The 12,241-nt window shown below is 38.5% G+C and overlaps 2 protein-coding genes across 2 annotated transcripts; both read right to left on the reverse strand.

Annotated features, from left to right (window-relative positions):
- Positions 1–48: 48 nt before the first annotated feature.
- Positions 49–3,074, reverse strand: LOC144645952 (ATP-binding cassette sub-family C member 4-like). Its single transcript, XM_078505464.1, has 2 exons — positions 2,943–3,074; positions 49–1,448 (listed from the first exon to the last, which is right to left on the reverse strand). The coding sequence occupies exon 2, from the start codon at positions 1,141–1,143 to the stop codon at positions 49–51; it is 1,095 nt and encodes a 364-aa protein (XP_078361590.1). The 5' UTR covers positions 1,144–1,448; positions 2,943–3,074.
- LOC144646154 (ATP-binding cassette sub-family C member 4-like) lies at positions 2,814–12,241 on the reverse strand. The gene is made up of 3 exons (XM_078505689.1): positions 12,116–12,241; positions 7,119–7,228; positions 2,814–3,325 (listed from the first exon to the last, which is right to left on the reverse strand). Exons 2-3 carry the CDS (start codon positions 7,158–7,160, stop codon positions 2,939–2,941), a joined length of 429 nt encoding a protein of 142 aa, XP_078361815.1. The 5' UTR covers positions 7,161–7,228; positions 12,116–12,241; the 3' UTR covers positions 2,814–2,938.

Below are 12,241 nucleotides of genomic sequence, written 5' to 3' on the forward strand. Positions count from 1 at the left end.
AAAAATACTGTCAGTTGCTTTTAGCATTTCTTTATAATTGTGGAGCCTTTAAGCTTCTGTCGTTCTTCTTAATGGTTCGCAGGCAATCTCGACATCAGAACAGTTGACGGCCGCCTTACCTTGAGCAATGAGACACAAGCAAAATACAGCAAAGATTGCCAACGGATGCATCCCACTTCTGAAGTAGTTCCAGTATAGCTTAGAGGACACCACCCCGATTGAGCGATCTTCTTGAGATATGTCCAGGCCTTTGTATTGCTTGGTTGATGCCACTATTTTACCTCTATCAGCAATTTCGTTTTCCTCTTCAACCTCCCCAGAAAAGTCTTTATCTGCCTTGTTGTCTGTCAGAACTTTCTTATAGAACCGGTCAATAGTTGTATTTAGAAAGCCTTGTTCTTGCAACTCATTAAAACTTCCTTTTCCTAAAACGCGACCCTTATACAGCACAATCACTTCATCGGCTTCTTTCATGTGCTGTTCTTGATGGGTGGTTAATACTCGGGTTTTATCGCCCAGTAGGTCTTTGATGCATTTATCAAAGATATGCTGACCAACTTTGAAGTCCACAGCACTTAGAGGGTCGTCTAATAAGTAAATGTCTGCATCGGCATAGACTGCCCGTGCTAAGCTTACTCTAGCCTGCTGACCACCACTTAAAACAACACCGCGTTCTCCCACAATCGTTTGGTCATTGTCGGGAAACTGCTGGATGTCTTCCGTTAGGGCACATGCTTCGGTAATCCTTGTGTACTTGAGTTCATCGTATGGCTGTCCAAACAAAATATTGTCTCTTATTGTTCCAGAAAATACCCAAGCTATCTGAGGCACGTAAACAAGGCTTTCTTGGCAGGTTATGGTTCCACTTGTGTCGGAGATTTCGCCGGCGATAGCTGATAAAAGAGTAGATTTTCCACTGCCCACTGGTCCGGTGATAACGGTCAAAGTTCCTGGCGGTGTGGTAAATTCGATATCTTGCAGAATGAATTCATCTTCTCGCTTGATTTGTTTATACGTCATACCCGACACACATAAAGTGGCCGGCGTGTCCAAATTGTTTACTGGCTTATCAGCCACAGCTACCTCCTTTTTTTCGTGATGGTCTGTAAGACTGCTCTTTAGTTTTTCTGAGCTGCTTTTCATGTTGGGTTTATCTTCTGTAGACTGATCACTGAGATTTTCTAAAAATAAAAATTGTTTCTATACGGCTGAGCGAGGCATAAGCTTCGTATGTTGTCAGCAATCCATTAGCCAGGTTTAAAAAAGTGAATTCTCTTGCTATAGTGATAAAAGAAAGCAGCATAAAAACATTAACAGGTGTGAGGGGCTGACCAGTTAGAAGAAGAGTAATGACTGACACTAGGGCCGCAATTGGTGTTGAAGCGTACTCTAACCCGGCAACTCCAGACAGAACGGCACTCTTCTTACGAATGATGTTGATTTCATCTCTGCAGACAAATAAAGAGTTTTTAAAGGAAGCTTTTAGGCAACAACATGGGATTTATTTCTTCAAAGAAAAGTAGTACTTTCTGCAAGTTCTCGTAAAACAAAATAAAAAATAGATAAACAACAGTCGAAGCTCTCGTAAACGGACACCCTTGGGACGCGAAAAAAATGTCCGTTACTGGAGCTGGCCGCTTACGAGAATGGTTCTCGTAAGTGGCCACTAGAGGTGTAGGGAAAAGATGGCCGCTTACGGGAGCTTGCCCAGCTAAAATAACCGGTCGGACGTGGATGACGACAAAACAAACACTGAAATATGGTACTGTAATTACTGTAAAATCATTGTGACGAGAGGCGATGTGAAGTTGATTTTAATTATAAAAACAAGATACAGAGGTTGTTAATAGGATTTTCTTTGGACTGTCCGCTTACGGGAGCTTAAAGACAAAGAAAAAGTCTAAGTCGTAATCTCTGAAAGTGTCCTTGGCCGCTTACGGTAATGTCCACTTACGAGAATGTAAAAATACAGAGTTTGTATGGGAGTTAAAACCCCGGGGGGGGGGGGACTCCAAAATTTACGGGGAGGCCCGCCCCGAATTCTAACCCCTTACCCTTTTATATACCATTTTGAAGAAATTGTACCCCTTCGTGACCTAACGAAAAAAGGTACCCCTAAACCTGAAGACGTGCGTGGACAATACAGCCATAAATTGCGTCTTTCGAAATATTTTAATAAAAGGCCGTTTTAAAAACCTAAATGACAGATTTCCACACCTTTCATATACCTAAACTCGTATCCCTACCCTTTTGTTACCTGAAGCCTGAAAAAGATACCCCTTCGGGCGGAGCCCCCCGTATAGGCCATTATAGGGAGTTCCCCCCCCCCCCCGGGGTTAAAACGGGGTTTCAGACAAGGCGACCGTAAGTAGAGCTGTCCGCTTACGAGAGTGTAGCTTCGACTGTATTCACTATTTTCACTCCTTTATTCACTCATCCTACTCAAGTCCACTGTTCTCTCCCTGTAAATTAACCGGCTAATAGATGATAAAATTCAACACATGTAAAGGGTTTTCCTGTTCAAAGATTCGCAAGGACTCCTAACGGTGTCCGCCATTTTGGAAAGACCATGGGAGCTAGCGATTTTTGATTTCTCTCCGATTATTCTGATTGGCAAACGAGACTAACTCGAAATCCGAGTTTGGTTCGTTTAAAACCAGTTTGATTTTCATTACTTCTTGTGTCAGCTACAGATTACCTGGCTAAGTAAAATGATACAATGAAAACTAAAAATTAAACTGGTTTGAAAATTTTGCGACTTTTCACATCCCTTACAAAGCTCTTACTCATCATCAGACCGTCTGGGGTTTCCAAAAACATTTTTTTGCTCTAATATAAATTATGGCAATATATTAATTAAAAAGAAAAAAAGAGAAGAAAACGTCTTGAATCAGGGTATATGTATTGTCGGTAAAATGTAGCTACGATATATTTCATCCTACCTTCGTGCATTTTTTATCTTTTTTCTGTATTCATCTTCCCACGCATGCGTTTTGATGGCGCGAATCCCAGAAACCACTTCGTTCATTAAGGAGATGCGCCGGTCGGATTCTGCAGCTGTGCGCTTGCGCAGTTTACCACCAAGATAAGATAGCACGACAAAATAAGGAACAACAAAAACGAAGAAAGTTATTCCCATAACAGCCTGCCAGCCAACAAAAACCAGAAGCAAAGCCATTATTACCACGAGTACAAAAGGAGTAAAAGCTGCCGTGACAAAACACTTCACAGTTGTTTCGTCTAGTCGCTGAACATCGTTTGATACCAGGTCAATCACTTGACCTGTTGTAAACTTTGACAGCACATGCTTGCTGATGTCAAGCGTCTGAAAGAAAAAAACAACACGAAATTTCAATTTGTACTTGCTTGCACGAAGTAAGCATGAGCACGAGTCTAACACAGTTTTAAGCCGCCAAGCGCCAAGCGAAGCGTTCTTTTTTCAAACGCGTTATCGCAGGTTTAATTGTAAAGTCTGCACGAACCTAGTGGCCCATCAGACCGGAGCTTATCCCGGTTTCCGTAGCATAAAGCATCTCCTTTTGACTTGCTCCGAGTCGTTCGTTTCAAATAGAGTTTTAGTTCTCTCTAAGAGAGCACAGTGTTTTGTTAGAGCGAAGCGCTAAAGGGTTCATTCGGACCCTAAGTTGTTTATGTGAACGCGACGCGTGAGGCCAAAATAGATTTGGCGCGCAGAGCACATGTCAAAATGGATTACGTTTCGTTCGCTGCCAGCAAGTAGCAAGCAAGTAGGACTAATAATTTGAATAATTTTAAGACTATCTCTTGTATATTAATATTGCTTTTTTGCAGAACACAGCAAAACAGTAAAAAAAAAAAAAAGTTGCACAGAAAAAATAGTGAGTCCCCTCCTTATTTTTTAGTAAGAGACATTTTTAGGAAGCACTTTATAAGCTAGAGTTTAGTTATGTTGATCGAGGCAATTCTTTCGCGCTTTTCAAATTTTCTGCGTGTACCAAAACTCGAACGGTGCACACTTAAAGGAGAAGTTCACTCCAGAATGGCCATTTATTTTCTTTACGCCAATAAAAAGTTTTTACAAAGATATGTTATTCACCAAAATTTCAGCATCCAACGTGTGCTATAACCCTAAGAATTCTTTACCAAAACTCGACAACTAAACGCCGCCATCTTGGAGCTGGTAATGTATGCGTGACGTCAAAGAGCTCAGCCTGAAGTTTGGCGGGAAATTTAAATAGTTGAAACTCCTTGTTTTCTGTATTTCTTTGAGCTCTGTTTGAGCAAAATGGAAATGCACAAACAGGTATTTTGACAAACAAAAGCCACTACGAAAAAAAACAAGGAGTTTCGATTATTTAAATTTTCCCGCCAAACTTCAGGCTGAGCTCTTTGACGTCACGCATACATTACCAGCTCCAAGATGGCGGCGTTCAGTTGTCGAGTTTTAAGGTGCCTCGATACAGTTTTTTATAGGCCATACCTACAATTTGAAAATTGGCCTTTAAACGATCTTCCCTGACTCGGATCGATATGAAAATTATACCATATATTGCTTTTAAATTGAAGTTTACTTTAATATATATTTTAAGGTAATCGATATTTCCATGGCAACGATAAACAGAAAACCGCCAAATCAGTAAAACCTGATAAAATATTCAAGAATTAAAAGATTCTGTATGTTTGATTTCCAATAAATCGCAAAAATGTTTCAAATCGTAGTTTTTGCATAGCGATAATAAATGAGCCAAAACACAAACGCTGCGTAGACGAAGTAATCTCAAAAAACGGCAAAATGTGTATTAAACTTATCTTTCGACGTCGTGAAAGTTTTGTCGAGTTTCCACAGCGCAATGCCGAGAATTTGTTTTTTTTCTTGCGACCACTCGTATTGTTATTTTTAAGTAATTTTATAGTTTTAAGCGTTTTTTGAAAAATCTATAAAATGGCTCGATAGATTTTCTTTAGACTTTCAGCACGGGTACTTGATTATGTAAACTTTTTTATCGCAAAGTTTTATTATCATTGATTTACTGGAACGTTTTCAAAATAAACGATAAAGGAGGCCTTCGAATCGACGAAAATCTTGCGTTACAATTCACGGTTTATAAAATCATGCTAAAATATTCAAATTAATGTGCACTACATTCTGTGCTTTGTTACCCGTGGTGGAGCTTTTTGTATTTCTCACAAAGGAATGTAGTGCACATTAATTTGAATATTTTAACACGATTTTATAAACCGTGAATTGTAACGCAAGTTTTTCGTCCATTCGAAGGCCTCCTTTATCGTTTAATTTGAAAATGTTCCAGTGAATCAATGATAATAAAACTTTGCGACTAAATAGTTTACATAATCAAGTACGCGTGCTGAAAATTACTTAAAAATAACAATACGAGTGGTCGCAAGAAAAAAAACAAATTCTCGGCATTGCGCTGTGGAAACTCGACAAAACTTTCACGACGTCGAAAGATAAGTTTAATACACATTTTGGCGTTTTTTGAGATTACTTCGTCTAGGTAGTGTTTGTTTCTCGGCTCATTTATTATCGCTGTGCAAAAACTACGATTTATTCGAAATCAAACATACAGAATCTTTTAATTCTTGAATATTTTATTTGCAGTACATCATAGTTTAAGATGCTGATATTAGTTTTTTAGCGGTAAATCTGATTCACGCAAAAATCAGGATTTACTCATTTGGCGATTTTCTGTTTACCGTTGCCATGGAAATATCAATTACCTTAAAAAGTATATTAAATCAAATTTCAATCTAAAACCAATATATGGTGTAATTTTCATATCGATCCGAGTCAGGGGAGATCGTTTAAAGGCCAATTGAAAATTGTAGGTATGGCCCAGAAAAAACTATATCGAGCCACCTTAAGAAGATTTCATAGGGTTATAGTGCACGTTGGAGGCTGAAATTCTGGTGAATAACATATCTTTGTATAAACTTTTTATTGGCGTAAAGAAAATACATGGCCATTCTGGAGTGAACTTCTCCTTTAAGCACAAACCAGTTGTTAAATAGCATTGTCCTTGAAAAAAAAAAGAACTTCGCGAGAAAAAGTTCTTGCAAAGCGATTTGTTCACACTTTCAGATTATGATGCATGCTTACGTATACTAACTGTATTAGACTGCGCGGCTCTTCTAGCTATGCTATTAATTAAAACAGGAATTTTTCGAAGGGAAAAAAAAATTCGTAAACTTTCTGATAGTAATAAATGCAAGGCTGTCTATCAGTCATATCGTCATTGGCGGGTAGAGGTAAGAGGTAAATGTTAGGCCGGGAATCTAAAGTTCATTTGGACTTACCTTGAGGTAAACTAGACCTTTTAGGGAGCTTCTAATTCTGATACAGTTCACATGTGTAGTAAAAGTGATGCATAGATCAAAGCGCTGACTCCCATAGCTAATGCACAACCATAGAGATAATAATTTTTCTGCGGTTCAGGGCTTGATATTAGTGAAGAAATCAAATATCCAAGAAACAGTGGTTGAAGAAGGCCAGCGACTACACGCAAAACGCCTGTGAAGATGATGATCATGCCTTCTTTAACAGATAGCATCTTTAGGACGCTTTTCCAAAGTTTCGGCTTCTTGCCATTTCCTTTACATTTTGTTCTTTCCTTGTTCCATTTTGTTTGTAGCTGCTCTGTCAATGTACAGGTAAAGTTATCTTCTGAAAGTGGTAAAAAATCATTTTCCTCTAAAGCTCGCTCATTGCCTGTCTTGAAGACACTGTTCATCCATTGAAAGAAAAGAAGAGACACAAAGCTGACGTTTTCTTTCTCGCTCTCGTTGGGGATCGTCTTGTATCCATTTCTTGCCATGACCCTACAAACAGTTGAATTTTTAATTTAACAAAAAAATGGAAACAGTGGAATTTCGAAAATGTACGATACGGTACAAAACTGTTATAAATTTGTAGTCAAATAAGCTGAAATTAGATAACGATAAAATACATATTCTCCTGGTTTGGGGCTCTCTTTTGAACATATGTATTTTTCTTTCCCATTTATTTCGTTCAACATGCTATTGCGTTCAAAATCCTTCTTCTCATGGAATGTGTTTTAAGCGTTAGCCAAGCTGCTCCTTTGCTTACAATACCTCACCCTCCCTTAATAAATATTCTTTACCCTTATTATGCTAAATCCGGAATTTTTCGGGATTTGGAGCATTGGTCATTCACCCACTTGTGACGTCATCAGTTTGCACTTCAGCAAATATTGACTGCATTCTGAGAGTGCTAGCCGAAAAAAACATGATCAGCTTTTGGTGCAAAACTAGTGGTGAAAAAGGCCAATACACCTGTACTTGATCAAGGTCTCCTTTCCTTTGAGGTGGTCCTTTCAAAAAAAAAAAAAATATGGCTTCAACAAGGGGCGGGGGGTGGCCAAAAAAATGGTCTGTAAAAGGGGGTCACTGAAAATAATTGTACTTTTAAGTGTTGTAATAACGGGCATCTGCAACAGTCAAAAATATCAAGCCTGGTACATTACATTACTACAACAAAAAGAATTTTCCTTAATTGTGCTTGTGCTTATTTCGAGCTTGAACCAGCGTGATGCAAGAAAAAGTACAAGATTTGATGGTTGGCGTGACTCATTATTCAACGTGTTTATCCAAATTTCTAAAGTATTTTGATGTCGCTTCGTGCTTGTGCACAAGTGAAAATCTCTGCACTTGTGCTTTTCTCAAAGGTGTGAATCTACAGGCTTTGACAGTCAACAATCTCCCAAATTTTTATCAACAGGCTCTATCGTTGACTGTTTTCAGGGTTTGTTTCTTTTGTAAGGTTCACTGTCTGTTTGTTCAGAGATGTTTATTACGCCACTGCCTTTTAAATATTCTTTATTAGTAATACAAAAGAATTTATAGCCGTGACGGTGTTTGAATGATAATACGCCACTGCCTTTTAAATATTCTTCAATAACACAAAAGAATTTATAGCCGTGACAGTGTTTGAATGATGTGGTTTTAATGACCATGGGGTTTTATGATTTTATTTCTCCGTTTTCTCGTTAGGTCTCGTTTAGATCGATAAGACGTCTCACGTGTTTTTGACAGAGTTTGAATGCATTTCCTAGTACCACGTCTGGAAATTTGACAAAGCACCGATTTACTTAAAATCCTCATAAAAATTCAAAATACCGTTGTCTTATTCAAGTAGCTTTTCCACACGTTCAAATCGGCCAGACCAAATTGTATTGAATCGTGTTTAGAAAGAAGTGAAAACTGCAGTCTATTTTTTAACAGTTTTCTTACTTTGGAAGCGGTGTTCGCCATCTCCCCGAACATTCGCACTGGATGTGTTCCATGACTTCAGGGCGTTTTTGCAGTTAGTAGTCATAATTTTCGCAGGGCCCCTGTTGATACCAGCCAAGTGCTGATTGGGCCACCCTGCTTAATTAAAGTTGACTTGACTAATACCTGATCCCTTTTGAAAAGGATTAATTTGAATCTGCCGCCTTTGTTTCTTTATCGATTAAAGCCCGATTGACTTGCCACAGGTCAACTTTAAGCGTAACAAGACGCCTAAAGCTTAATGCTTAAAACCGGGCGGTTGATGTTTAACTACTTCATTAGACAAGTACAGCAAAAACTTTTAAAATACCATTTAATTTATATTGAGTAACACGCAAGTCTGTGGATTGCTTGTCCATGCTTGGACAAATTCCTGCTTAGGCTTTCAAATTTTTATTTTTCTTCCGAATACTGAATAACCTAGGTATTGAAAACGTTTTGTGTGCAATCTTGAATAAATGAACTCAAACCAGTTAAATGGCAGTACAAATGATCTCCGACCGAAACAAACAAAAAATTTCGTTAAAAACTAAGACGTGTTTTTACATGTAAACATTTTTAAAAATGTACCACACCAAAAAAATGGGAATAAGAACAAGATAAGAAAGCTTTTCAGCTTTCAAACATGATAGCTCCTCAAGTCAACTTTGGGAAGCAGTCACCCAAAGGCAAGTTCTTGATTGCGTGATTCATTGCAGGTCATTTCTCCATCGCCGTTCGGTTCCGACTGAAACTCAAAACCCTTGAATGAAAAACAAAAAATATATATTATATATTCCTCGCTAAAAAGAGCGAAGTAACCAGAAAATTACAGTATTGGCTCCTGCTCGAATAAAACGAGTAACATAAATAATAATAAAAAAAACGAATAAAACGAGTCAAATATCAAGAATAACAGAAAAATTTCTAAACAAAATTACAAAAGAAAATAAAAAGACTAAAAAAGGCCATGCATTAGACCACATGTATTAGATAACAGATGCTGTTAAAAATCTCAACTAAATGTGAAAAAAAGATTCAAGATGAGACGAAGAAACATTTGAATTGCATTAAAAATTTTGAATCCTTAAAAGCCGTGAAAATACTGATGCCGTGATAAAATTTAATTAATTATACGCGCCGAAGGGCAAGTTTTCATTTTTGCCGTCTATTATTTCACACGATGGCTTTACCGATTTACATTTCATTCTAGTTTGAAGAAATTATTATGTTATTACTTTGCATTTCCATTTTGTTTTATGAGTTCTTGAAAAGTGTGCAAGTAAAGTTTTTACATCAAGAACAAAATAAGGTTCTTTTGTTGTGTAAACATTCAATTCGTCTGTGACACACCCGGGGGGGGGGTACTCCCTATAATGGCCTATACGGGGAGGCTCCGCCCGAAAGGGGTACCTTTTTCAGGCTTCAGGTATATAAAAGGGTAGGGATTTCACGAGTTTGAATAAGTATATGAAAGGGTATGGAAATCTGCCATTTGGCTATTTAAAAGGGCCTTTTATTAAAATATTTCGAACAGACGCAATATTTGGCTGTATTATTTTAATTTATTAAGCGCTACATAAAAATGACAAGAAAACGTCCTATTTTAAGTAAACGCCATGTCTCTTAGGTATATGAAAGGGGTACCTTTTTTCAGTTAAAGGTATACGAAAGGGGTACAATTTCTGTCAAAAATGGTATATAAAAGGGTAAGGGGTTAGAACTTGGGGCGGAGCCTCCCCGTATAAAACTTTTTTTGAGTACCCCCCCCCCCCCCGGGGTGACACACGACTTTGTCGGCCCAACTGTACACGGATGGAAATAGACAAAATGGACACAATTCTTGCTAAATGAAAAGCATCTTCAAAGTAGAGTCTGGAGCCGTTTTTAAATGCAGGAGCTTGCTGCAAAAACATTGCGTGACTGATGTAAAAAAAGCTTCGACCTCAGCGACCTGTCGAAACAATCACCGGTTTCGGACTCCAGTACTCGCTTGAGTCGAAAGCTTGAATAAAAACATAAAAATATATCTTTCACGTTTAACAGAAATCGGGGTATTAGATAAAATTTTAATTGCTCCTGCTGAGTAAATATCAAAAGTGCGGGATCTGAATCCTGGCCAAGAAAGCGGCCGAGTGAACTACTACGACAAATAACGCAAATATGTAAACATCAACATGGTGCCGTGTTCGTTTCAAAAGCCTAAAAAGGCAACTATTAAATACAAACGTGAAAAAATAAAAAAGAAACATGAAAACGTTTTAGATGAAATTTTATTCAAGATGGGGTCAAGAAACATTTTAAAAGGCAAAAAGATTTAGAAAATTTCAAAAACGTGAAATTTTGCATGCCGTGGTAGAATTTAATTACATGTATTAAATTACCCGCGCCAAGATTTCATTTTCATTTTGCAGACCATTTGTTTTACTTGCTGGCTTTGCGGATCCCTTCACAAATACCATCATAGTTCGTAGAAATACTATACATTACCATTTTGTTGACTGAAGTCTTGGGAAGTGTGTAAGTAAAGCTTTTACATCAAGAACAATTATTTCGCTGTGCAAACATTCAATCGTCTCTGATACGCGACATTGCCGGCTCAACTGTACACGGATGAAATTGGATACAATTTTTTCTATTAAATGGAGAGCATCTTCAAAGTATTCCGGCTCAAAAATTCTCTGGCTACCAGCCCTTTTTTTAAAAGCAGTTATGCGTGAAGCTTGCTGCAAAATCATTGCGTGACGGACGTAGCAGTTTTCAAAAAAAAAAATTATAATTATTGCTTGGACGTGTCAAAAAAATCACCGGTTTCGCAAACCAGTACTCAAACGCTTGAATAACACAAAAATAAATATTTCACGCTTAAGAGAATTGAGGGTATTAGATAAAATTTAAAATAGGGAAGTGATTTAATAGCTTCTGCCGAGTAAACATCAAGGGTGCGTGATTTGAATCCTGGCCAAGAAAGTGGCCGAGCGGGTCTGGAACGATTTACCGACAAGACTACTACTACTACTACTACTACTACTACTACTACTACTACTACTACTACTACTACTACTACTACTACTACTACTACTACTACTACTACTACTACTACTACTACGACGAAAAAAATCCGGGCGATTCATGAACCGGGCCGGCCCAGTCTCCCCGCCCGGTTAATAAGCGTTGGAAGCGAGCTTTACGCCTCGAAGCAGCTGAGTGGGCGAGGAAGTCGCGAGATGTCATTAATAAGACGAAGGACTTTATTGAGAGTCTAAAAGCCTGGCTCCTATATATATGCTTGTGTAATAAGCACAAGCATAAGCATAACAAAAATCTTGTGTAGGATTAGACCCCCCCCCCCCCCCCAAATCTTTGTCCTTTCCTGTGCTCGTGACTGTTTTTGGTCTTACTTCACATAGCGAGCAGGCATGACATATGCTCCTGCGTCCTTCCTTCCCTCTGGGGGGAGTGCCATACGAAAAGGATGCCAATGCTTATCGAAAACTCAAAGTTTACTGTCCTTATTGAGACAACTATCATCCACGTTTCTTTCATATTGGCCGGGGCCAGAGTCCCCCAAAGAGATTAGCACCAGCGAAGAGAGGCCTTTATTTCTCTTGGCACGCAATCTTTATCAGAATTTCAAAAGCACTGCGCTTGTGTGTGTCGTTTTGTGCTTGTCCTGATCACAATTTTGAGCATCCCTTCGCTAGAAATGGTGTTGTTTTCAATGTTTCTGTTTCTGTTCTGTTCGCATGACGATTTGTCCAGCGACATTTGTGCCACTCGCTTCTTTACCTCATTGAAATTCGTCAAGATAATTTAAAAGAAATCGTAACGATAACAATTTCCAAATTACCTTTCCCTTGTGAAGTCTCTTTTTCTCCTGGCTCTGATGTTTAGGTTGCCCTGGCCAAATAACGTTGAATGTGCTAGTGTTCGATCGTTCTCTCACGTTGGAAGCGGTTTCGATTTTTCGCATGTG

This window comes from Oculina patagonica, chromosome 3 (assembly GCF_052425735.1).
Source record: "Oculina patagonica isolate OP01 chromosome 3, crgOcupat, whole genome shotgun sequence".
Taxonomy (NCBI): domain Eukaryota; kingdom Metazoa; phylum Cnidaria; class Anthozoa; order Scleractinia; family Oculinidae; genus Oculina; species Oculina patagonica.

What these genes read in the sequence shown, in the direction of transcription:
- LOC144645952 (XM_078505464.1), bottom strand. Translation starts at nt 1,143, where the DNA reads ATGAAAAGCAGCTCAGAAAAACTAAAGAGCAGTCTTACAGACCATCAC.
- LOC144646154 (XM_078505689.1), bottom strand. Translation starts at nt 7,160, where the DNA reads ATGCTCCAAATCCCGAAAAATTCCGGATTTAGCATAATAAGG. An exon ending in CCGGATTTAGCATAATAAGG is followed by an intron (nt 3,326 to 7,118) that starts GTAAAGAATATT and finishes TTTTTCTTTCAG; the next exon opens with ACGCTTGACATCAGCAAGCA.